Raw genomic sequence first — 24,228 nt, 5'->3', positions numbered from 1 at the left:
GTCTCTAGATGCTGGCGAAGAAGGGACGGTTTAAGAGTGCTGTTTGCACCGCACAGGACACGCTGTGGCTGAGGATATCCAGCGGCCCCAGTCCACGTAAATCCAAGGTCAATGTAGCTTTCACCAAACTTGCATTTTTTGACGCCCTTTCTGTGCCCTGCTCTTGCTTCCCAGGCTCCACTTGTAACTCATGCCTGGCCTGCGTGGGCACAGCCAACAGCAGCCGGGGAATCAGCTGAAACTGCGGTGGCGCGGGGCTGCCGCTGGTGCCGGTGTGTTGCCCGTTTTGCTGGTGTCCCAGGCGTGGGCCAGCGAGCCACGTTTTCTCTCGGAACCGGGAGCCTCACACCCCTCGCCTCGGCCCCCCGAGGGCGGCCCCAGCGGGTGAGGAGGCGGCCAAGGCGGCGGGCCTGGCGCTACCCAGGCAGGAAGGACCTGCGTGCCAGGGCGGCTGCCGGTTCAGCGGGCAGGAGAGTGAAGGAAACAGAACAGGAGGCCTCGCGGCACCTCGGAGACGAACACTTTTATTTGAGCATCAGCTTTCGTGGGCTACAGCTCGCTTCGTGGGCGACTAAAGCTGCCCACGCGGGCTCAGTGACACGCGTTGCCCGCCATTACAGGGGTTTCCTCCTCCACCCCCTGACTGGAGCTGGGGGTACACAGCCCGAGACGCCATTTCGGGAGAGCGGGGGAGGGGCACCCTGGAGCCCCCCTCACCGGCCCGGAGCCCGCCCCCGCCCGGAAGTCGCCCCGCCCCGCCCCGCCCCGCCCCGGCGCGGACCCCAGTCCGCAGCTCTGAGGAGACCGCGACGCTCTGACTCCCGCCGCTCCTGGAGACAGAGACGCCGAAGCAGTTAGAAGCCTCCTCATTGGTTGAGCTGGCAGCGGAGCTTCCTGCCTCCCCCATTGGCTGGCCGAACCCGGGGTGGTCGCTCCTCGCCTGGCCATTGGCCGGACTTTGACACGCTCGGCGCTGTGATTGGGCGCGCTGCTGTCGTTATAGTGACGCTGTGGGGGGGGGGGGGAGGAACGTTCGCGGAAGTGAGTGTGGCGGGGCCGCCTGTCCAAAGCGCGCGCGCGCGTCCCTCGTGGGGTCCCCCAGCGCGGCTGCCCCCCCGCCCCGCCGCCATGGCCGAGCCGGGCCCCGCCGCCTGCCTGCTGCTGCTCCCGCTGCTGCTGAGCCCGGCTCCGGCCGCCGGGGCCGCCGCCGACGACACCGAGTGGGTCCGGCTGCCCAGCAAGTGCGAGGGTGAGAGACTGGCGGGGGGTGGGTGGAAGGAGGTCGGGGGCGCTGACGGCGGAGGTGCGGGAAGTCGGGGGGTCTGGGGGAGGTCAGGGGGCTGAGGGTGGGGGAAGTCGGGGGCACTGAGGGGTCTGGGAGGGGGTTGAGGGGGAGGAGGAGAGTGGGGTACTGAGGGGTCTGGGGGAGGTCAGGGGGCTGAGGGTGGGGGAAGTCGGGGGGTCTGGGGGAGGTCAGGGGGCTGAGGGTGGGGGAAGTCGGGGGGGTCTGGGGGAGGTCAGGGGGCTGAGGGTGGGGGAAGTCGGGGGGGTCTGGGGGAGGTCAGGGGGCTGAGGGTGGGGGAAGTCGGGGGGGTCTGGGGGAGGTCAGGGGGCTGAGGGTGGGGGAAGTCGGGGGGGTCTGGGGGAGGTCAGGGGGCTGAGGGTGGGGGAAGTCGGGGGGGTCTGGGGGAGGTCAGGGGGCTGAGGGTGGGGGAAGTCGGGGGGGTCTGGGGGAGGTCAGGGGGCTGAGGGTGGGGGAAGTCGGGGGGGTCTGGGGGAGGTCAGGGGGCTGAGGGTGGGGGAAGTCGGGGGGGTCTGGGGGAGGTCAGGGGGCTGAGGGTGGGGGAAGTCGGGGGGGTCTGGGGGAGGTCAGGGGGCTGAGGGTGGGGGAAGTCACGGGCACTGAGGGGTCTGGGAGGGGGTTGAGGGGGAGGAGGAGAGTGGGGTACTGAAGGGTCTGGGGGAAGTCGGGGGCACGGAGGGATGGGGTGCTGAGTGGGACTGAAGGGTCCGGGGGAGTTTGGGGTGCTGACGGTGGGGATGGGGAAGTCTGGGCATCTGGGGGGTGGTGGAGGTTGAGGGATCTGGGGGAGGTCAGGGAAGGAGGGTGGGAGAAGTTGGGGACACTGAGGGATCTGGGAGGGGGTGCTGAGGGGCACTGAGGGATCTGGGGGAGGTCAGGGGGCTGAGGGGTGGGGTGCTCAAGAGGAGGCTAAGGGTGGGGCTGGGGGAGGCAGGGTGAGTGATAGGAGGTAGCAGAGCACGGATAATGGACCCATATAGATGCTGTAGAGGCAGGACAAGCAATCTGATAGGGTGAAGGGGTCCATGGTATCCCAGGCAGCCCTGGAGGAAAGGAGGACAGCAGTTTCCATGCTGACAGTTGTGGCTTCTGGTGCTTTCTCCAAGTTTCTCTCACTGTGGTTCATAGAGGCACGTTTCCTGTGGTGGGTGGGGAGAAGGCCCAGTGAGAAAAGGGAACTGCTACTTCTTGTTCCAGTGGTCATGGCTCACGTTGTCAGATGTTTGTGTGTGTGTATGGGGGGGGGGGGAGGTGTTCTACCATGCAAGGCATTTAAGCAAGAAAGTAAAGGAGAGACCTAACTATTGAAAAAATCCCATGCCTCTGCTGGTGATTGAGGAGAGGGACAAATAGGAATAATAGATTCTGGGGGGTAAGTGTGCGGGGGAGAAGCAGGCCAAAGTATGTATGGTGATGGGGAGGGGGAAAGCAGTGGAGGATGTGGTGTGAAATATCTAGAGATGGGTGAACTGCTTGCTCTGGGTGATGCAGCAGTTCTGGTGCCCCCACTGACTTGAGTGTCTCTTGGTTAGTAGTTGCACAATAGTTCACTAATTTCTCAACCAAAAAACTCTGGAATAAAAAGTCCTTCTCCCAAATACAGTAGCTGGGGTGTCTGGTTTTGTGTGTTGTCTTGTCTATTAAATAATTATAGCGTGTGTTCCCTGAAAACAAGCTCCACGAGGACCCTTTAGTTAGTCATACTTAACTCCAAGCATCTGCTTTTAAAATAGCCCTGCTTGCTGGAAATGGCCTACTCATACCTAAAGCAGGCAAGACCCTTAGGAGGGCAGTACAGTTCAGTGCACCCACTAACCTGCTTCTCTTCTCCAGTGTGCAAGTATGTGGCAGTAGAACTGAAATCTGCCTTTGAGGAAACCGGGAAGACAAAGGAGGTGATTGACACACAGTATGGCTTTTTGGGCGGAAAGGGGTCTGGAATCAAGTACACGCAATCGTAAGTGAATCAATCAGTGACATCCGCTCAGTGGCCCTCTTTGCTGCTCCTCTGGATTAATAAATATCTCCACAAAGAGCACTCACAAGCAGGGGGTGACCTGGCCACCTACCACACTTGGGGGCAAAGGTTGCTTATCCCTTCTCCAGAGTTATTCATGTTGGCAAGATATGATGGATGTTGAGTCCCTAGCAGGGTTTGATGCAGTGGTACTGCTCCACTAGTTACCAAGAATTGCAGATCCAAAGCGAAGTCACGGGGGGTGGTTTGAGCGTAGCCGTGCTGCCCAGTCCTAACTCGGGACCTCTGTCACCTGCAGCAAGCTGTACGGAGATTCTGCTTCTAGCTTTCTGCAGCACTCTGACAATTCTGTGGCAGCTTCATTTACATTTTGAAAGTAGGTTTTTAATTAATTTTAATACATGTATCAGTCCAATGAGCTTGGGTCACTGCTGCTAAATTCCATTTATCTTGTGCTCTCCCAACACACTCAGTTGTCAGTGTGCCTCAGATATCTGCATTGTAGAAATTGTCATACAAAAGTGGGGTTTCTGTAAGCTGAGGAGGGGACAATTGTGGCTTTGGGCACCTGAGATTGTAGGATAACCATATTAGCTGGATTTTTTTGCTATAGTGGTCAGGGATGAAGTAGTAGCCTAAGTTGGAATTTAAATAATTGTCATTCAACTCCAGAGTTAACATCTCACCATGAGATCAGTGGTGTGCTCCCTTAGACCTGCTTCAGACTCTGCCCGCTTGGGCAAACCTCACTGCACCAGTTACATTCAGTTCACGTTTTCAAGTTTTTCTAGCCCTCACAGTTGAGAAGGAAAGAGAGCCTTTCATGGACCCTCTTCTGTCAGAGGTAGGGCAGTGCCAGTCATCATTGCTGTTAATCTAAATTTTTGTCAAGGCAGTTAGCTCCTCTTGGGGCTGTCCACAGAGACCGTTTGAATTGAGGCTTAAACAAGATATCCGCCTGCTTCTTAGGTGTTGTGCACAGGGAACCCACTACGCTGCTGCTCAGGGATCTGTACTGGCTGGCAGTATGTTTCTGGGTGTGGTTCAAAGTAGTGACTCTCTAACCTACAGAGCCCTGAATGATGTGGGCCACCTGTCTCACCCTCTCTGACCTTGTTGTGCCACAATCAGCAGACATGGAGCCCCTGAAGTGTAAATGGGGAAGAGGCTCTTCAAAGGATGCTCTCTGAGGGCCTGTTGACTTTGGAAATAGCTTCCCCACAGCCTGGCTTTGTGAACTTCCAGTCATGCTGCAAAACCCACCTGTCTCGGAGGGGGTGGGGGTGCTGATAAATGGACCGGGTTTGTCCAGTGTGGGCAGTCATTGCTTCAGGATCACTTGGCAGCTTATATTCCTGTTGGAGGAGGCAGTTCAATTAGTGTGGGAAGGTGTTCATTTTTTAATTGAATGTAATTGTTTTTCAAGACACAGTTAGCTCGAAATCTAGTCACTTTAAGAACTCCAGGGACGTTACCTGCCTCTGAAGTATGTCTGCATTGGAGCTAACTCTGATCAAGCTAGCGTGCTAAAAACAGCTGCCCCAAAGATGATCCTGTCCGAGACCCTAGGTGTGTACTCAGGGCAGCTAGCCTGCCGCTGCCATCATGGCTACACTTCTATTTTTAGTATGCTAGCTCAATCAGAGCTATCGAGCTTGACATTACATTTCCAGCTGCAGTACAGACAGACCCTGAATCCCCCTTGCCTACTTCTGATGGTTTTACAACTGCACTCTTCTCTTTAAATGTTTTTCTCCCTGGCCATTATGAGGAAATACAGATACAAAGAGAAGAAACTGGCTATGGCGAAACAGTAAAGCTGCTGTGTACACATGGTGTGTGCTGCACACAAAGGAAACACTTTTCATTTGCCCTGGTTACAGGTTTTACAAATAACAATAGTGGGTAAACAACTTCAGGCACCAGTGAGATATTGTAAGTTGATGGGGCCCTTTAATTTGTGTCTGGTACCTAGAGTATAAGATTAGGGATGTACATTAAGTTTGAGCCCTCAAGATTGCAAAGATGATCTGCCAAACATGAATTGCTTGAGTCTACAGCAGGCAGCTCCAGCCTGTTGCTCAGAGCTTTCCCGTGCACTGGATGAGACACTGGTGGTTTCACAGCTACTATTCAGACCTTTGATGGCAAAAATGCCCCTTCTAATGTTAGTTCCGTTCTGCTGCTACTTGGCAAAGCTCTGGGCAGGAGTAGAGGCTGGCGCTAGGAACATGGGATACGGACCAGAAAGTGAAGGCTGTGATGGGGGTTATGCAGCAGACACACCTTCTCCCCGCACCTCCCTTGCAGTAGCCAGGAGTCTCGGGGAGAGGAGTGAAGTAGTGTAGACCCCTTGCAGTTGCCAGGAAGCCGTGATGGAGGAGCCCATCCCTCTTTCAATAGCCAGGTGGAGGTAGGGGGAGCTCAGGGGTGGAGCCCCCACCCCTTTACAGTAGCCAGGGGCTGTGGAGGTAAGAGGCGGCATCTTTTCCCTTCTGGCACTTAGAGGGAGGCAGGCAGTGGAGTTCCAGTTGATTAGACACCTGTCCTCAAGAGGCTGATACCTTCTGAAAGGTGGGACCTCTAAGCTGGCCCAGGGTCAGCAAGCTGGTGGAAATCCCAGCAGCTGCAGAGACTAGCCATTGCCCCAGCCCCTTCATCTTGTTCCCATCTCTAGCCAGTGGGCTTAGTCCTCGAACTAGAATTTTTCTAGCCCTGTTAATGGACTGTAGCCTTTCTCAGGGAGCGGTACTAAATCCTTCCCCGTTTCACCAACTTCTCCTCTGGGCAGGGATATCCGATTGATCGAGGTGACAGAGACCATCTGCAAGAGGCTGTTGGACTATAACCTGCACAAAGAGAGAACTGGCAGTAACAGGTTTGCAAAGGTTTGTACTGTTGCTTGTTCCCTTTCACTGGAGCTTTAGTCAGATGCCCCTAGGCCTTGCCTTGCCAAGAGCATCCATGTTTGCGTCCTTGGTCTGCATCTGCAAAACAGACTTCCCAGGTATAGAAGTAGCCTCTCTCCCTCCCTCAACTTGTTAGTGTAACCTTCTCTCCATGGCCTTGCTGGTGGGTTGCATGCAACCCAGAATCCTAGTGGGGAGGTGTAGCAGACCTGTTCTCATGGGTGGAGTGGGGAGGTGCTCAGGAAGCCTCCTAGTGTAATGGGTATGTACTGAGTGGCTTCTTCCGCCTCTGGTTTGGGATCAGGTACGGATTAACAATTCCATTTTAAAAGTGTAGGTCGAGATCGCTAACTGCCCAGGTAAACGTGCTGCTCCAGTAATGTTAAAGCTAAGGATAGTCCCATCCTCTTGACTGCCCCTTGTGTGTTTGGGTTGTGGCTTTGCACCTGCCACGGTTTCAAGGGAAACAGTGTGATCTGCTATCAGTGTGGCAGGGAAAGCTGTGAAACCATGACTCTTGGAAGGTCTGTGCACAAGGGGGCAGAGCGTCCCAGAGAACCCTTTGGGTTTGGTTGAGTTTGCCTTTCACAAAGACACTTTGTGCAGTCTCAGGGCTGGGCCCAGGGATCATGCCTGTGATGGAAGAGGCAGGGTTCTGTAGAGACTATATCAGTCCAGAGAATGAGCTGGGGCTTTAGCAATGGGAAAGCAAGGCTTCCCTTTCCAAAGGACTGGGGTACTGCTATGCCCTAGAGTCAATCCCCACTGTGACTTTAGGCGTTTACAGTCAGGCCTGTCCCTTTAGTGTTCCCCCTCTCCCTCTCCGCTCACATCCAGGCCACATCTGAGTCCTGCCACTGCTTCCTCTGGAACGCTGCTGGAATCCAGCCTTTTCTGCCTATTCGGACAGCCAAGCCTCATCATGGGCTGCCATGGACTGCATCCTCCTTGCTACCCACATTGCACCAGCCATTTGAAACAGGGCTGCTAGGACCATCTTCCCTGGCCATCGCTCACACTGTCACCCTCCTATGAGTCCCTCCCCTGACTCCACATCAAGAGCAAGCTGCTTGACCCTTTAGGCCATCCCACCTCCACTTCACCAGGGATGCGGCCTCTTCCTCTGGCTTGTCTGCTCCTCATGCATAGAATGCCCTCCCCAAACTGAACCAGACAGCCACTGTCCTCTCCTCCTTCAAGTCCTGCATCTAGAACCACTCGCGCCAGGACGCTGACAAGGAATCCGCCACCATGTTCGGCGCCTCGGGGGCAGATGAGGAAAGTCCATGTTCATTCAGTCATGGAAGCACAAACTTTGAACAAGTATCATAGCCTTCCCCCTGCCCACCTCCTCCTCAGGCTGGTCATCTTTGGTGGCATGTTCTTCATGGCCAGGACTGTCTGTCAAGCAACAAGCGTGTTGGGGTCCCAGTCCAGCTGGAGCTGCTGGATGCCATAGAGAGGGATGTGCGGGGGGCAGCAGATAAGGCCAGGCTTTCGCACCCTCCTGAGAAGTGAGCAGGCTGCTCAGCCACTTGCCCCTGAGGCTTCTCCCTTCATGCTGCACTGGTGCCATGACTCCTGGTGCTGCACCCCCTCTTCTGCAGGGCTCTGAGCTGGCTCCCATGTAGGGGAGCTGTATGAGAGTTCCCCTCTCTCCCTGAGTAAAGCGTCGTGCGTGTGGAACCTGGATTCTGCCTCTTCCCGAAGGTGGGGTCACTCACATTACTGTGTCTCCTTAGGGAATGTCGGAGACGTTTGAAACCCTGCACAACCTGGTGCACAAGGGGGTGAAAGTGGTGATGGACATCCCCTATGAGCTGTGGAACGAGACCTCTGCTGAAGTGGCTGACCTCAAGAAGCAGGTACTGCCTGTGCGGTAGCACAATGTCACTGGAGGCACTAGCGCGGAGGGCAGTAATGGCTGGGAGGCCTGGGATGCAGAGTGGGGGAGATCTGGGAAGACTGGCTCAGGCTGGGTGTGGGTATCGTACTCCAAGAGTTCACTGCAGAGTATGAGCTGCCCCTCTTTGGCAAGCTCGTCCTGGAGCTGCGCTTGCTCCTCATGTTGGAAGGGGCCCTGGGAGTGGGGTTAGTAGGGAAGGTCTCCTAGTGCTGGACTGTGCTTTCTCTCTGCACTAGTGTGATGTGCTGGTGGAGGAATTCGAAGACGTGATCGAGGACTGGTACAGGCATCACCAAAAGGAGGACCTGGCTCAGTTTCTCTGTGCGAACCATGTGCTGAAAGGGAAAGACACAAGTGAGTTTGACCTCTGCTTGGAGGCCAATGCCCCCTTGTATTTGCTGAGGCAGCACACGTGCTCCAGTGCCAGAGTGATGGGTGCAGCAGAGGAGCATTGAAATGCCGTCTCTGTGTGAGCAGGAAGGGGGCGTGGGGTGGGGAGAGGAAACCTGACCGCCTCACTGCTCCCTTTTCTCCATGATGTCATCCCTGCAGGCTGCCTGGCAGAGCAGTGGGCCAGCAAGAAGGGAGATTTAGCAACCACAGGGGAGAATAAGACAAAGAAAAAGGGTGGCAAGAACAAGAAGGCAGCAGAGAAGAAAAAGAAAAACAAGGAGAAGGTCGAGGAAGCAAAAAGCCACCTGGCCCCAAGTGCTGAAAGGAGCCCTGAGGAAGAGGGGGATATCCAGCCAAAGGCTCCCCTTGCGCACAGCCCAGCTGATGAGCTATAGTCTCTCGGACTCCGCATGCCAATTTGCAGCCCATGGTAGGGACAGCGGACGCTCTGGACAGGTGGGATATTGGATGCGCTCTGGGCATTGCAACAGCCAGTTGCCTCACAAGATGGTGACCCCTTATTTACTAAAGGGAAATAAATGAGAACTCTTCCAACTTATTGCTCCAAGGGCAGCAGCCTGTTCCTGCTGGGTGGAGATCTCGGCCAGTCACGCCGTAGCTAGTCAGCATTACCATGAGCAGTGGTACCACGTGGATCACAGCAGCTGGCAGAGACCCCTGCGCACGCAGGGCAGCTGGGCCGGACAGGAGATGCCTCCTGAGTACATGGAGCTTGTTAAACTCCCCTTGGTACTCCCTAGACAATACAGATCCTGCCTTCAGCGGGAGAGACCTGCTGCCTCTTGCCCAGCGTGGTATGGAGGTGGGAGAAAGGAGGCTGGTTTGCTCACAGAGGAGCCTCTGGCTTTTGTCTACAGCTGCCCTTGGGGCAGGGAACTTGGCAGTGGTTTGGAAGGAGAGTGGCTTCTGCGTGGCCAGCCTGGTGGGTTTCCCACTGAGCGTGCTGGGGTCCGACAATGAGTTATCCTCCTGCTCTGCAAGCGTGCTGTCTACCCCTCTCCCGTAATACCATTCCACTCAGGAGCAGCCACTCCAGCTTCCTGGAAGCCTGTGGCTCCTGCTGTTGCTGCAGAGAGGACCCTTCCCCCCTCTGCTAATGTCCTGTTTCATTTGGTCTAGGGTGTGCTCCCTGTACTAGCTTTCATTCTCCCTGCTGCACTGTGGACAGCAGCTCCTTGCTTTGCAAGGAGAGGATCACTTGTATTTTATGCAGTTCTTTGCTACCTGTTGGTGGTTTCTCTTAAAGTGCCAGTAGATATTAACACTCTCCCTGTGGGGTGCGGGAGCAAGACCCACTACGGCCTGCAGTGACACCCGGATAACTCTGAATGCAGTCTTTGTCCCTCTTGCATGTGCCCAAGAGCCTCCCATCAGCTCTAACACTCATCAAAGCATGTGGGGACCCCAGCCTGGGAGTGGGGTTAGGTCTGGTCCAGTCCAGCCAGGCTGACCTGTGATCTCGGCACTGCAGCTCAGTGAGTCAGATGTCAGTGCACTGAGGTGGCTGCTCTGCTAGAATTAGGTATGTTCCTGAGTGCTCTTTCGTCTCACCAGCTCTGTCGTGTCATGGAATATTCCTAGGTAGTGAGAGACTCATCGGTCTTACGTTGCTTTTCAGGCTAGTGAGCAACTGTTGGTTCCCCAGGCAGGGCACCATACTCCAGGCACCAGCAATTCCAACTCTTGCCACTTTATCACAGGTCTCCTGGTATTTGTGTGTGTTTTTACAACCTCCGCTCGTGGCGTCATGGGATTATGTGAGAATCTCAGCTTTAGAATGAAGCTGTTTCTAGCCCTCTTGGCTACAGGGGACAGCTTGAAAGTGTCACCAGAGTGTTACCTAAAAGGTTCAGAAGTCAGGGAAAACCCCAAATGTGTGGTTTAAAAAAAAAAATAAATAAATTCTTGTGGGGCTGTTGGGGGCTAGACCCTGGGTTCTGAATGTAGGGGGTTGGCCCTGCCATTTAGACGCAGCCCAAGAGGCACAATTGGAAGGAAGCTTAAAATTATTTTTAAGCAAGGCAGTTTTACACCACTTCCTGCTGTGGAGTAATGCAATCAAGTGACTTCAGTGGGAGTGGGGGTGGGTCGGTACGACTGGGCATGGGTGACGGAGAGGAATGATTGAGACTATCTGGCGTGACAAATTTTTGTCCTTTCAGTTTTGTTCTATTGTAACTGCTGGAGTTGCCGCAACTATACGTTGGAATCTTTGTTACCGCAAGCAAGGGACTTGGCATTTTTGGCATTCCGGTTAGCAAAACTGGCCTGAAGCAGCTAAGAGCCTCATGGCCTCCAGCCCTTGCTCTTCTGGAAGGTTATCCTCTGATCACCTTTGTCCTTCTCTCTTCCCCATACAGTCCTCCTTTACAGGTAGTAATGAGCTCTGCAATGGCAGAACCTCTGCCTTTCACCTACTGGGACAGCTGCTACGCCTGTTAATGCTGCCCCTACCAGGCCTACACTAGACGCTTCCAGCACCGACTTCAGCTCTGGGAGTGCTAGCAGAGGCTAGAGCCCTCCTGGAGATGGGCCCAAGGCAGCCAGTGGCCTTGATTAGACTTTCTGAGCAGGCTTAGACAGGGCATTATGTGACAGTGTTAAAAACACCAGTGGGCTGTCAACATGAGGGCTCCTAACCCCAGTGGAATCTGTCCTGAGTGTAAACAGCTCCTTGGAGACGGGAGCACTTCCCAGATCACCAGCACCATTCCTCCAGCACAGCGAGAGGGGCTGGGTATGCCATACAGACCCCGGCATGTACACAGCAGTGAGATGCTGCAAAGCAACCCTTGCCTCTACATTTCCCATCTCTTCTCCCACTCCGTGGCAATGTAAGACAGTGAAGTGCAGCACCCACGCAGTGAGAAGCAGAGAGATCAGAAGAAAATGCTCTATGGGCCTTCAGTAGATACAACCCTCCAGTAAAGCTGCTGCTGGAACATCCTAACAAGAGACTCCAGCTCTTCCACAGATCCTGGCTTATTGCTTTGTTTCTGACCCAAGCCTTTCACCCCTGTGTTCTAGGTACTTGTCTGGACTTGAGCCCAGTTCCAGGTGAGGTTGCTGAGCCCAAGGTGAGGCTCTTGGTGTTTGTTTGCACATTGTGTTTGATTCCCCTAGTGCTTTGCACTGGGAGGAGTGTTTGCTGCTTTGGCCAAGATACAGCAGAAGTCTAGTGTTCTTCCCTGACTGCTGCTTGGCAGGGGTGATCGACCAGTTCTGCTCTGCTGCTGTTGTTCCTGAGTCCACATAGGCTTCAGCTGCAATTACGTAAACAACTTTCTGTATGGGTTTGTGCCAATGTGTGGCGCAATAGGGCAGGCCCTTGCCAGGTGCAGCTCAATGACCCAATGACTGAGGGGGAGACAAAGCCCAGGTCCAAGCCAGAGTGACTGCAGCCATTGAGATGTCCAGAGATTGCATGCAGAGGTCTGGAATAGGAGCATGGGAGAGTTTCTCAAATGAACAGGAATCTTAAGACTCCTTATCAAGAGCACTGCAGCAAACTGGGTCTGCCCCAGGAACGATGCAGAGATAGCATCTAGCTGACTTCAGAGCAAACCCCAAGGAATACAAACCCCTGTGCTGAACAGAGGGAACCTGCCTTTGACAGAGACCCAAATCCATCTGTTACATGGTGGCAGCATTGAGATAGCTCAGAGAGGCTGCAGGGTTTCCATATGTGGGCATGGCAGTGAGCTGGTGCATGCACAGGGCAGGGAAGGTGTAGAAGCTTTTTTATGTCCTACCCGACACAGGACAGTCAGGCCCTGTTTGCAGTTGAGAACAGTGAGGTGCTGAGCCAAAGAGGGTGATGGTACCATCCTAGTCCTCTCCGGGCTGGGCTGGATTACAGAACCCAGCCAGTGGGGACAGAGCAGTAGCTGATAGCCCTTCCCTATGGTGCTCTTATTAACCTCTCATTTTTCTTCCCCTGCCTCCCCAGAGGGCTAGGTTTTAGATGAGCAGTTGTATCTTAAATGTCTAGGGCCCTGTTGGCTCAATAGCCAATGCTCTTGTGTAGACAGTGGCCTGTGATCCTATGTGAATCTGGTTAATGGTCACATAGTTTCACCCTGAATTCACTCTTGTGTGCTGTTTGCAGTTATTTTTTAAATAAACTCCAAGTCTGTTAACCGTTTGTTTGTCCTGTTTCCTAAGTATATTAACCCATCCCACCTTCTCTTTCTCTCTCTTCCCAGCTGGAATTTAACCTTAATCCATGTTTATCTCAAACATTAGGCAGCTGCAGTTGTGATGCCAAGAGAACAAAGGTCTGAACTTCAGGTCAGAAAGGGGCACTTACTCTGAATTATGGGGATGAAGAGGTGCAGTGGTCAGACACCAGAATCCTCTGTGTTTCTGGAGTCAAACCCCTTCTTTCTAGATCTGTGGATAGTAGCATTGTGTATAGGAATCTGACTCGTAGTTTCCTGTGGGGTGTATGAATTGACACTGATCTAGCGAATTGATTGTAGGGTCAGTGTGAGATACTTGCTAAATCTTCCCCTCATGCAACATAATGGAGAATGCTAATGTGAATTGGACAACTGGGAGATAATGTGCAAACAGAAGTTTCCAGAAGTGGGACTCTCTGAAGTGTGAGTCTGAGTTGGCTGAAAGCTGTAAACACAAAGAATGGCAAATTAAAAGGGAAAAGCAAAATTGACCAGCCCTCCCCCTGATGATCTATATCTCAGGGGAGTAACCCCTGTGTACTTCACACCTTGCTACAGTGGGCCAAGAAATGGAAATCTCTTCCCAGGGGAAATGGTATTTTGGGAGAAAAGTCCCAAATAGGGACAAAAAGTCCCGTCCCCCCCCCGTGTGTGTGTGACACCCTGTATAGCGCCCCCCCCTCCCCCCCCCCCGTGTATTCCCCTCCACTTGTTCCCAGTCCCTTGGCTGTTGTCAGGTCTAAATCGTGCCCCTGCGTTCCCTAGCAGAGTGTTAATTAACTTGCCTTCACTCCCTCCCTGTCCCTGACAGCGAGTGCCTGGACTGAGCTGGTAAACACGGCTGGAGCAGCTGGAGGAACTGGGCAGCGAGGGGCCCGGGGGCTCACGCTTGCCCGTGCAGCGACGGGTAGCTGCCACCAGTCCCAGCTTGGCTCAGCTGCGTGTGACAACCCAGGCCCGGGAAATTTCCAGCCCGCGTCCTGGGAGTGAGAACTTTCCCTTTTCTGGGTCCCTCACGGCTCATTCGCTACGGAGACGAGCCCAGCCAGCCAAGGAGGGAAGCCCGGTGCGCGGAGAGCCCTGAGCAGGCTGCTGGCTTAACACCCCCCGCCCCGGTCCCCTGCCAGGGGTCTCCACAGCGGCCCGGGGCGGGGGCGGGGCCCGGGGCGGGAGCCGGGGGCGGGGCGGCCCGGGGCCCGGGGCGGGAGCCGGCGGGGCCCGGCAGAGCGCGGGCAGGCGGCGGCATGGTGGACAGCATCTACCGGACGCGCTCGCTGGGGGTGGCGGCCGAGGGGCTGCCGGACCAGTACGCGGACGGGCGGGCGGCGCGCGTCTGGCAGCTCTACATCGGGGACACGCGGGGCCGCACGGCCGAGTACCGCAGCTGGCTCCTGGCGCTGCTCCGCCGCCACCGCTGCCGCGCCGTGCTCGACGTGGCCTGCGGCACCGGGTGAGCGGCCGGGCCGCGGGGAGCGGGGCCGGGGCCGGGGCCGGGGCCGGGGCCGGGGCGGGGGGCCGGGGAGCCCGGAACGCCCACCCGCTGGGGGGGGGGGTGTGTGAGAGAGAGACACCCCGTACAGTCTCTCCCCCCCCCGTGTGTGTGACACCCCGTACGGCCCCCCCGTGTGTGAGAGACACCCCGTACGGTCTCTCCCCCCGTGTGTGTGACACCCCGTACGCCCCCCCGTGTGTGAGAGACACCCCGTACGCCCCCCCGTGTGTGTGACACCCCGTACGGCCCCCCCCGTGTGTGTGACACCCTGTGCAGGCCCCCCCCCGTGTGTGAGAGACACCCCGTACGGCCCCCTCTGTGTGTGTGACACCCCGTACGGCCCCCCCGTGTGTGAGGACACCCTGTGCAGGCCCCCCCCCCCCGTGTGTGTGACACCCTGTGCAGGCCCCCCCCCCCGTGTGTGAGAGACACCCCGTACGGCCCCCTCTGTGTGTGTGACACCCCGTACGGCCCCCCCGTGTGTGAGAGACACCCCGTACGCCCCCCCCGTGTGTGTGACACCCTGTGCAGGCCCCCCCCCCCGTGTGTGAGAGACACCCCGTACGGCCCCCTCTGTGTGTGTGACACCCCGTACGGCCCCCCCGTGTGTGAGAGACACCCTGTGCAGGCCCCCCCCCGTGTGTGAGAGACACCCCGTACGGCCCCCCCCGTGTGTGTGACACCCTGTACGGCCCCCCCCGTGTGTGAGAGACACCCCGTACGGCCCCCCCCCCGTGTGTGTGACACCCTGTGCAGGCCCCCCCCGTGTGTGAGAGACACCCCGTACGCCCCCCCCCGTGTGTGTGACACCCTGTACGGGCCCCCCCCCGTGTGTGACACCCCGTACGGCCCCCCCCGTGTGTGAGAGACACCCTGTACAGGCCCCCCATGTGTGTGTGTGACACCCTGTACTGGCCCCCCCGTGTGTGAGAGACACCCCGTACGCCCCCCCCCGTGTGTGAGAGACACCCCGTACGGCCTCTCCCCCCCGTGTGTGTGACACCCCGTACGGCCCCCCCCGTGTGTGCGTGCGTGACACCCCGTACGGTCTCTCCCCCCCGTGTGTGTGACACCCTGTACGCCCCCCCCCGTGTGTGATACCCCGTACGGGCCCCCCCCGTATGTGTGCGTCACACCGTGTGTGTGTGTCACACCCCATACAGTTCTCCGTGTGTGTGTGACACCCTGTACAGCTCCCACTGTGTGTGTGTGTCACACCACGTACAGCCCCCCCGTGTCTGAGACCCCCCCGTCTGTGAAATCCCCGTACAGCCCCACTGTGTTTGTGTGTGTGTCACATCCCCATACAGCCCCCACTGTGTGTCACATCCCCGTAGAGCCCCCAGTCTGTCGGATCCCCCTGTGTCTGAGACCCCCCCCAGTCTGTGCAATCCCCATACAGCCCCCTGTGTCTGAGACACCCCTGTGAGTGAGATCCTTAACCCCCCCGCCCTCGTGTGTGGGAGCCGCCCATCCCCCTCTGTGAGAGAGCCCCGTACAGAGGGGGAACCCCCAACATGTGTGTGTGAAATCGCTCTATAGCCCCACCATGTGTGTGACCCCCTACCTGTGTGTGTGAACCCTCCCCTACCCTGTAGGTGTGACCCTCCAACTCCCCCCCACCCTTCCCTCCATTGTGTGTTTGCAGGAACTCCCCCTACCCTGTGTGTGTGAGATTCCCCATACAGCCCCATCCCTGTGTGTGCCCCCCCATACATCCCTGTGGTGTGTGTGGGAAAACCCCTCCGCACACACATGCAGGAACCCCTACTGCCCCATGTGTGTGTGACCCCCCCCATACAGCCTCCATCCTGTGTGTGAGTGGAAACCCCTGCCTTGTGTGTGTGACCCCCTGTACAGCCCCACCCCATGTGTGTATGAACCCCTGAGATCGAGGGGACCCCCCCCGGTGCATGTGAGACGCCTCTTCAACCCCCCAGGGCCTGAGGGGAACCTCTACACCCATGGAGCCTTATGGGATACCCCATCTCACACCATCTGTGTGATGCCCCCAGCCCTGGCGCGCACCCGGGCACCCCGCTCATGTGCCCTGCGGGTGTGTGTCACACTCTTCCTGCCCTCGGCAGGGTGGACTCCATCATGCTGGTGGAGGACGGGTTCAGCGTGACCAGCGTTGATGCCAGTGACAAGATGCTCAAGTACGCCCTGAAGGAGCGGTGGAACCGGCGGAAGGAAGAGGCCTTTGACAATTGGGGTAGGCACAGTGCCCTGGGGCGCACACTTGGCCACATGCCATGGAGCAGTGTGCCTGCCCCTGGATTGCCTTGGGGTGGGGAGGCCCCAGGTCCTGTCTTTTAGCCCGATGCAACATGTACGCCTTTGATTTCCCCTTGGAAATGAGCCGCTCAGGCTCTGAACCCTTCCTGGTTTGTCTCTGGCTGGCAATGAGCGCAGTTGGGGGCTGAACAGGAGAACAGCTTCCTGCTGGCACTGGGGGTGATGATGCCTCTGTAGGGGGAGCTCAGAATCCGCTGGACTCCTGCTGCTGCTCATCCCGGCATTGAAACGCCTACTGCCGGCTCTGCCAGGCTTCCCCTGCCCCAGGGAATGAACGTCCAGTCCCCAGGTGCTGTAAGCTGCATGTCCAAGGCAGACCCCCCTCATGGTACCCTGTCTCTCAGAGACCTACTGGAACATTTCCCTGGCATAGGGTCATCAGCAAGTGTAACAACGTGCTGTGTGCCCCTCTTCCCTTGAAGTCATTAAGGAAGACACTTGGATATCACACCCCGTTCGCCCGCCTCGCATGATGCAGCGCTAGCTTCCCTGTGCCTGGCTTTGAAATGGGAATGATGCCCCGTCCCACCTCCCCAGGGTAGTGAGTGTCTGAGTGTTGCGGCTGTTGTCTTTGGCCATGGCAGTGCCTCTCTGAGCCGAGCTGGTCAGTTAGCACTGCTCTGTGTGGTGCGTGCTGGGGGTCGGCAGTGCTTTCTGGGATGCAGTGGAAATGGGTGCTGAGGCAGGAGGAGTGGGGATCTGTGTGCAGGAGGGAAGGCCCCCTAGCCTAGGGAAGGCAAGGCGCGCGTGTGTGTGTGTGTAACCAGCTCTCGTGTTTCAGAGTAACAGCCGTGTTAGTCTGTATTCGCAAAAAGAAAAGGAGTACTTGTGGCACCTTAGAGACTAACCAATTTATTTGAGCATGAGCTTTCGTGAGCTACAGCTCACTTCATCAGATGCATACCGTGGAAACTGCAGCAGACTTTATATACACACAGAGAATATGAAACAATACCTCCTCCCACCCCACTGTCCTGCTGGTAATAGCTTATCTAAAGTAATCTTCAGGTTAGGCCATTTCCAGCACAAATCCAGGTTTTCTCACCCTCCACCCCCCCACACAAATTCACTCTCCTGCTGGTGATAGCCCATCCAAAGTGACAACTCTTTACACAATGTGCATGATAATGAAGTTAGGCCATTTCCTGCACAAATCCAGGTTCTCTCACTCCCCCACCCCCCTCCAAAAACCCACCCCCATACACACACAAACTCACTCTCCTGCTCTCATGTGGTGCAGTCATTGAGGAGGCCAACTGGCTCACCCTGGACAAGGACCTGCAGAAGCCTGGAGATGGGTTTGATGCTGTCATCTGCCTGGGAAACTCCTTTGCGCATCTGCCCGATTTCAAAGGTGAGCCTGGTGAACGGGGTCTGCTTCTGGGGACCAGCCCTGCAGCCAGAGCCCTGAGGGCCGGGGGCAGGTGCGCACGCAGGGTTCTCATCTCCAAAGCACCAGTCCTCAGCAGCTGCCAGGCGAGACAGGCCCACCATCCCATTTACTGCTGCAGGGGGTTGCTGAGACTTGCTCAAGCCCACGCTGGGATGGCAGCAGGATTTGAACTCCCAGCCCATGCTCAGTCCGTGTCCAGAATACAACCAAGGTCCCAACTCCCTGTGTGGTGCAGGAATGAGGGAGAGAAGAGAAGGTTGCTCGGCTCCACCTAGGAGCGTCCTGGATTCTGGGGCTGCTCTAACTTACACTGTGCTGCAGCGGCTCTATATGAGCTGGCACCAGCCGCCCTGTCCTACCCTAGCCCCCCCTCCCTGCCCTGAGGGCACTGGGCTGGTCCTCTGGTTGTACCTGCTCCAGGGGCCCTCTAATGCTAGGGCGTTCCTGGATGGCCAGTGTGGGCCATGCTAGGGCCTGCTTATCTCCAGCCAGGAAATGGGGCTCTTGGGGAGGCAGACTAGCTGGCTGTGGCCAGTAAAGCATTGCTTAGCTGAGGCCCGCAGGGCCCCGGAGCCCCCTACATGTCCTCTGCTCTCTGTCAGCGCCACTGTAGGACAGAGCGAGATGCCGTGGGCAGCTGGGGTGGGGGATGGGCTCTGGTGTGTTGCAGATGGGGGTAGCTGAATCCCGCCCCTTTGCCTAGGTGACCAGAGTGACCATAAACTGGCCCTTAAGAACATTGCGAGCATGGTGCGACCAGGCGGCCTCATGGTCATCGACCATCGCAACTATGACTACATCCTGGCCACGGGCTGCGCCCCCCCTGGCAAGAACATCTACTACAAGGTCACTGCCCTTCAGGCCTCCCTGGTGGAGGGGGAGGTCACTGGGGGGGGGGGCGCTGCTCTGTTTGTCTTGTCCCATGCGGGATAGGGAGAGAGCTGACTGGCACTCAGTGATGGGGAGATAGAATCCTCCCGCCACCCCACACGTCCTCCCTGGCCACACAACCTGGATCTGGCAGTCCCCCAGCCATGCCATGGGCTCTGGTGCCCTGGTGGCATGAATCCTCAGCTGGCCTGATAGGAGGGGGCAGCTCTGGCTAATGATGGACAGGGCTTAGGGAGGTAATGGGGGAGCCTGAACCGACTGGAGTCACAGGTGAGGACGGAGCGGAGGAAGGAGAGTGTAGCAGCCCCCTGCGGGCCCTCGGGGGTAGCCGCGGCCGGAGGCAGCACTGGATGCTGTGCAGACCACACCAGGAGAGCAGGCTGTGTTGGGGGTTGGGATTGGAGCATCACCACAGCTCCAGGCGGGCAGGCTCCATCCCAGAACGAGCAGGCAGGGGGAGGCTAATGCCACCCCAGCAGACCTGGGGCAACTCCCCCCATTGTGCCTGGGGGCTGACTCATGGGAGGGGAGGAGGTAACAGGACGCTCTTGGCCTTTTACCCCTCCCAGAGTGACCTGACAAAGGACATCACCACATCCGTGCTGCTAGTGAACAACAAAGCCCATATGGTGACCCTGGACTACACCCTGCAGGTCCCAGCCCAGGAGCCAGAGGAAGCCACGGAACTGAGGTATGTGCTGGCCGGCACAGTCACTGGTGGCGAGAGCAGGGGTGGGCCCCATCCACGTGCACACGAGGCGTCTGGGCACAGGGTGCACGCCGCAGGGGCCTGTCCTGCTTTGCCCAGCTGGGGACTCCTGCAGGCTGAAGAGAAGCACAAGCCCTGGGCGGCTTGGCTGCATCCCTGCCAGCCCGACTCCCCCACTCACGGCAGGCTCCTGGCAGGGTCACGTTGGCACAGGCCAGAGGCCCCCCCACCCCAGGCGCCTGCCCCAGCCCCTCACTGTGGTCTCTCTCCTGTGTTCCAGCAAATTCCGTCTCTCCTACTACCCTCACTGCCTGGAGGCCTTCACGGAGCTGCTGAAGAACGCCTTCCATGGGCAGTGTCAGCACAGTGTCCTGGGTGACTTCCAGCCCTACCAGCCCGGCCAGGCCTACACCCCCTGCTACTTCATCCACGTGGTGAAGAAGACCGGCTGAGGCACCGCCTGGCGTTGCTGGCTGGACTGCGCCCCCGGCCCTGTGGCAACGGACGAGGACGTGGAACGCTTCTCCATCTTCCTGTCTGAACAGCTCTGCTTGGGCGGCTGATGGGACGCTCCACCAGCTGGCCGCTTCAGGGGAAGGCCCCAGGGTTTGCCTGTGAGGCCTCCGTAAGGCTCTGTGGCTGGCTAGGCTGGCCTGTACGGCTGCTGCTTGTCCCTCTCTGCTTCTCGCATTTGCCAGGCTGCACCCGGGGTGGGGGGCGTTTGTCCAGATCTCAGGGCTGTCGAGAGCTCTCCAGAAGGCTGTTGCGGGGAAAGTGAAACAACGCTCATGGAGAGTTACCAGTGCACGTGGTCCTGCGTGTCTGTTCTGCGCCTGGGCTGGGGATGCAACGCTCCGTGGAGGCTGGAGTTGGTGTGAGCAGGACTCTGCTGGTGCCGGTCATGGGGATCTCTCTGCACCCACGAGGGGGGGCAGTGCCTTTGTGCCCTTTGTACGGATGAGTGACAGGGCCGGCTCACGCTGGTTGCTGCGGGTAAGGCCCAGGCCCACTGGCTCGGGTACTCGTAGCGGCGGCAGCTGGAGAACATCCCCAGCCAGTGGCCTGGCTGCAGTGTCAGCAGCTGTCGAACTCCCCAACTGGACTAAGCTGCCAAGGCTCCAGCCCGGAGGGGCCCGAGCAAGGGTTGCTGAGCGCGGCCCAGGACCGGCGGGGTGCAGCTGGTGGCCTGCTGCCGGGTAGCAGCAGCGTGAGCCTGACCCGGGTGCTAGCTGAGGGCAAGGAAAGGAGTCGAGAGAGAAAAGCAGGTGGCACAAGCCTCGCAGCAGGGAAAACCACTGCCAGCTGGTGCAGCTGCTCAAGGCTGGGAGTGGGGGGGAGAGGTCCTTGTCTTGTCTGCCAACAGCTAGTACCCGCCTCCCTCCCAGCGCAGGGCGCAACCTGGCTGGGGAAGGTGGCTGCTGTCCAGAGCCAGGCTCCTGGCCCTGAGCTAGCTTCCTCCAGGTGTTGTCAGCATTCAGCCGGTGAGCGGGGGCTAAGCACCTAGCTGCATGGCCGAGGGTGCCGGGAGAGCGACGAAGGGGTAGACCAGCCAGGCTGGAGGCACTTGGCAGCACTGGGAGGGGTCAGCCCCAGCGCCCTGCTGCTGAAAAGGGCAGCGAGAACGAGAAGGTGCTCGTGGGGGCTGGCAAGGCGAGGTGGCTGCTCAAGGCAGCAGCAGGTCTCTCTGGCCCCAGAGGGGAGGTGGCAGCCTAATCCCGAAAGGCTGGGGGGTGCAACACAGCCAGCCGCTAGTGGGGCAGCTTCGGGGCCTGTGCTCAGAAGCGCTGTGCCTAACACTGGTGCCCGTGCCTCAGCCCAGCTCCGGGCCAGCATCCTACTCAGCACCTCCTCGCCCCCCCCCCCCCCATCAGCGTGCCCATTGCGGGGCTGCTCTCCCAGCAGCAGAGGAGGGTAAGTGTCCATTGGTGGCTGGAAAGAGGCACTCTGCTGCTCCAGCCGGCTCAGTCCCTCCCCGGGGGAGAATGCCAGGCGTGACCACAGGCTGCGAGAACTGCTACTAATCGCTGGCACTGCTGAGGACAGGCTGTTGCGATTCCCCTGGGAGAGGAAGCTGGGGCCAGGGAATGCGAGAGAAAAGCTGAAGCCAGCATCACTGACCAAGTCTTACTGCCCCACAGTGTCTCCTTGTCCCCAAAGAGCCAGCCACACAGATAGGGGCCAGGGCACTGCTACAGCCCAGGCAGCCTTTGCAGGCCCAGCACTGCTGGGCACAGCTGCCTGGCATAGACCCAAACTCCCTGCCAGGCTCACGTGAGGCCCCAGCTGGCTCAGCTCCGCCCCTGCAAGCCCCACAACAGAAGCTGGTAAGTGGGTACAATGACACCAAGCCAGGCTTGACAGGAGCCCAGTCTGCTTCTTGCGACCTGCGTGCCTGGTGAGTCAATGCCCCTCTGTGTGCTCAGACTGTAATGACCTCTGGCAGCTCTCTGTGAATGCCTGACCCCAGATGAAGCCAGAAGCTGCAGAGGGGGCAATAAATCCCCAGACGCAGCCGAAAACTAGACCAGAAACTCCCCCTTTATTGAGAAAGCCTATGTACAGTACATACCCCTGCCCCCTGCCCGTGCAGCCAGCCACATCCTCACACAATTCAGGTGCTCCGGGCCTCTTCCCTGTGTACTGCCCATGTGCTAGGAGCTGGCCAGGGGGATTCAGAAACTTCTCAGGTGACCCACACTTCCTCCCTGCCTCTTTGGCTCCCCTCCTGTCTTGGTGGTGGCTGCCTGAGTGATCAGAAGCACCATCCCTAGCTGTAGTGCATAAGCCAGGAGGGAAAGCAGCAGGGGACCCTCCCACCACAGGTGGCTAAAGCTCCACCAGGAAGTTCTCTCTCATTCAGGATGAGATTCCCCTCCATGCCAAGGGCCAGCACGAGACCACCCTTCAGTGGTGCCAGGTTTTATGCTAGCCCTGTACCCAGAGAGAAGAGTTGTGGGTGTGAATTCCCCTCTCTCCAGGAGAAAAGTCCGAGACCTACTCCCAGAGCCCCCAGCTGTCTACAACCACCCTGGCCCCATTCCTTGGCACAGCACCACGATAGCTTTGGAGAATCAGACATATCTGCTTGAAACAGTGCACTTCTGACACAAATCTGCACCAACCCCCATTCCTACCTCACCTCCTCCCAGAACTGTCTTGCTCTCATGGTCTCCCCCGCTACACCCCCTGTCACCTGAGCTGGGACAGTGCCCCGCTGCACCCCCCAGCTATGGAACTGCTGAGAGATACAGCTCCACGTTTCCTTGGTGCTCCCGAAGCTCTCCTTTAATTTAGTGAAACAGACCAAGCCCAGTTTCTCTCCAACTCAGATCTTAGGTCAGCACCAGCGCACAGAGACTGACCCTGCCATGCTGCACCATGGCACACAGCCCGGGAGAAGCAGCTGCTGTGCTTCCTGGCAGCCCATCGGAGAGATGAGAAGGAGCCCTAGAAGGGCATGAGTTGGAGCTTATCCACAGCATGGAACGCAGCCCCCAGCCCAGCAGTAGGGAAGCCATTTCCTGCACTGACCACAACACTGATCCCAAGAAGGCGGTGTCTGCTAATTCACTCACATCCCAGGGAGGCTGTGGGACGGGGAAGAGACAATCCACCCCCAAGCCCAGGATCTCTGCTTACTCCAGGGGGAAGGCACAGGGTCATGGGACATCCATGACTAGTGCAGGGTCTCACAGGGGCTTTGGTTGCACTCCTTTCCCTTGAGATCCACAACTCAGCTTAAAGCCCCTTCCTCACACACCAGGTCATGGGGGCGGGATGGCGGCTGTGGGAGTGAGGGCCAGGCTGTGGTGCACCCAAGACGTGAGGTTGGAGGAGGGGGCCTGGGACAGAAGAGGAACATGAACCCCAGCTGTGCTGCCCAAAGCCTCAGATCCACCCCACGTCCATGAACGGCGGCCAGGCTTGGCCAGGAGTCAGCAGGTGATGACATCTCCACCTCTCCACGTCACCAGCCCACACAGCTGTCCCGAATCCTCTTGGAGTTCTCCATATTAGTGCTTCATGAGCGCCTTCCCTTCCCTTTCCACTGCAGGCTAGCAGGCAGCAAACTTCCGCTGGATCACTCTGTATTTAAGCAGCTCCTGCTCCGAAACGGATGGCTGCAGCCTTGCAGCAGCTTGTTCAAAATCCTCCATGCTCAGAACTAGAGCTGAACTCTCCGTGTCCAGCCCTGGGGGAAAGAGTTACACAGGCACCTGAATGCACATGGCACAGGGAGTTGGTCTTCCCCACCCCCAGTCCAGGAATCTGCCCCCAGCCAGGCAAGACTTGACAGCCCCCACTCTAGACTCTGCATGAGTTTTTGAACAGCCACATGAGGCTCTGATTTCACCCTGCCCCCATCCCCTGCCTCCAGCCCCTCCTCTGACATTCTCTCGCATTCAGAATCATGGCTTAACAAAAGCTGCCCAAGCCTAGGCAAATAAGAACCTGCCTTGTGGGAAGGCAGATGCATGAACTCAATTTGGGCAGAATGGCTGGGCTTGGCGAACGCCTCCACGCCAGCTCCCCAGAGGGCGAAGGGCACCCTGCCGCGTCTTGCAGTGGAGAATGTTCTAGAATCATGTGATTACGGGTGACTCTCAGCTCTTGGTTTTGTAATGAAGTTTCTAACCATCATGGTTGCGGAGCAAAGCTTGAAACCGTGGTCCAGGTGCCACCTAAGAGCTCCAAAATCAGAAATGAAAGAGAACCCACAGTCTATTCTCTTCTTAAATCCCAGGACTTTAGGG

At 57.6% G+C, this 24,228-nt stretch overlaps 3 protein-coding genes across 5 annotated transcripts in view; 2 read left to right on the top strand and 1 right to left on the bottom strand.

The window, feature by feature from the left end:
- Positions 1-1,060: 1,060 nt before the first annotated feature.
- CNPY3 (canopy FGF signaling regulator 3) lies at positions 1,061-12,654 on the top strand. Its single transcript, XM_077814217.1, has 6 exons — positions 1,061-1,249; positions 3,137-3,260; positions 6,073-6,169; positions 7,933-8,055; positions 8,333-8,450; positions 8,649-12,654. The coding sequence occupies exons 1-6, from the start codon at positions 1,129-1,131 to the stop codon at positions 8,882-8,884; spliced, it is 819 nt and encodes a 272-aa protein (XP_077670343.1). The 5' UTR covers positions 1,061-1,128; the 3' UTR covers positions 8,885-12,654.
- A 1,231-nt stretch (positions 12,655-13,885) lies between these two features.
- On the top strand, positions 13,886-20,278 carry GNMT (glycine N-methyltransferase). Its single transcript, XM_077814216.1, has 6 exons — positions 13,886-14,141; positions 16,271-16,398; positions 17,722-17,835; positions 18,578-18,720; positions 19,335-19,456; positions 19,755-20,278. The coding sequence occupies exons 1-6, from the start codon at positions 13,936-13,938 to the stop codon at positions 19,924-19,926; spliced, it is 885 nt and encodes a 294-aa protein (XP_077670342.1). The 5' UTR covers positions 13,886-13,935; the 3' UTR covers positions 19,927-20,278.
- A 1,713-nt stretch (positions 20,279-21,991) lies between these two features.
- Positions 21,992-24,228, bottom strand: part of PEX6 (peroxisomal biogenesis factor 6) — a 28,463-nt gene continuing 26,226 nt past the window's right edge. Inside the window, exon 17 of one of the 3 annotated variants that reach the window (XM_077814213.1) lies at positions 21,992-23,666. In XM_077814213.1, coding sequence (XP_077670339.1) covers positions 23,530-23,666 — 137 coding nt within the window. In that variant the 3' untranslated portion in view covers positions 21,992-23,529. Of the gene's footprint in view, positions 23,667-23,835; positions 24,164-24,228 lie in introns of those variants that run through there. The other 2 variants (XM_077814214.1, XM_077814215.1) reach the window with 2 other exon arrangements.

The sequence above is a fragment of the Eretmochelys imbricata genome, chromosome 3 (genome assembly GCF_965152235.1).
Source record: "Eretmochelys imbricata isolate rEreImb1 chromosome 3, rEreImb1.hap1, whole genome shotgun sequence".
NCBI lineage: Eukaryota > Metazoa > Chordata > Testudines > Cheloniidae > Eretmochelys > Eretmochelys imbricata.
The sequence above is the reverse complement of the archived record's forward strand: the minus strand, read 5'-3'. Positions and strand labels throughout refer to the sequence as shown.

Bases quoted from the DNA above. Each gene is read 5' to 3' on its own strand.
- CNPY3 (XM_077814217.1), top strand. From the start codon at position 1,129: ATGGCCGAGCCGGGCCCCGCCGCCTGCCTGCTGCTGCTCCCGCTGCTG. The intron at 1,250-3,136 runs GTGAGAGACTGG...TCTCTTCTCCAG, and splicing joins GCTGCCCAGCAAGTGCGAGG to TGTGCAAGTATGTGGCAGTA. The intron at 3,261-6,072 runs GTAAGTGAATCA...TCCTCTGGGCAG, and splicing joins GGAATCAAGTACACGCAATC to GGATATCCGATTGATCGAGG.
- GNMT (XM_077814216.1), top strand. From the start codon at position 13,936: ATGGTGGACAGCATCTACCGGACGCGCTCGCTGGGGGTGGCGGCCGAG. The intron at 18,721-19,334 runs GTCACTGCCCTT...TACCCCTCCCAG, and splicing joins GCAAGAACATCTACTACAAG to AGTGACCTGACAAAGGACAT. The intron at 19,457-19,754 runs GTATGTGCTGGC...CCTGTGTTCCAG, and splicing joins GAGGAAGCCACGGAACTGAG to CAAATTCCGTCTCTCCTACT.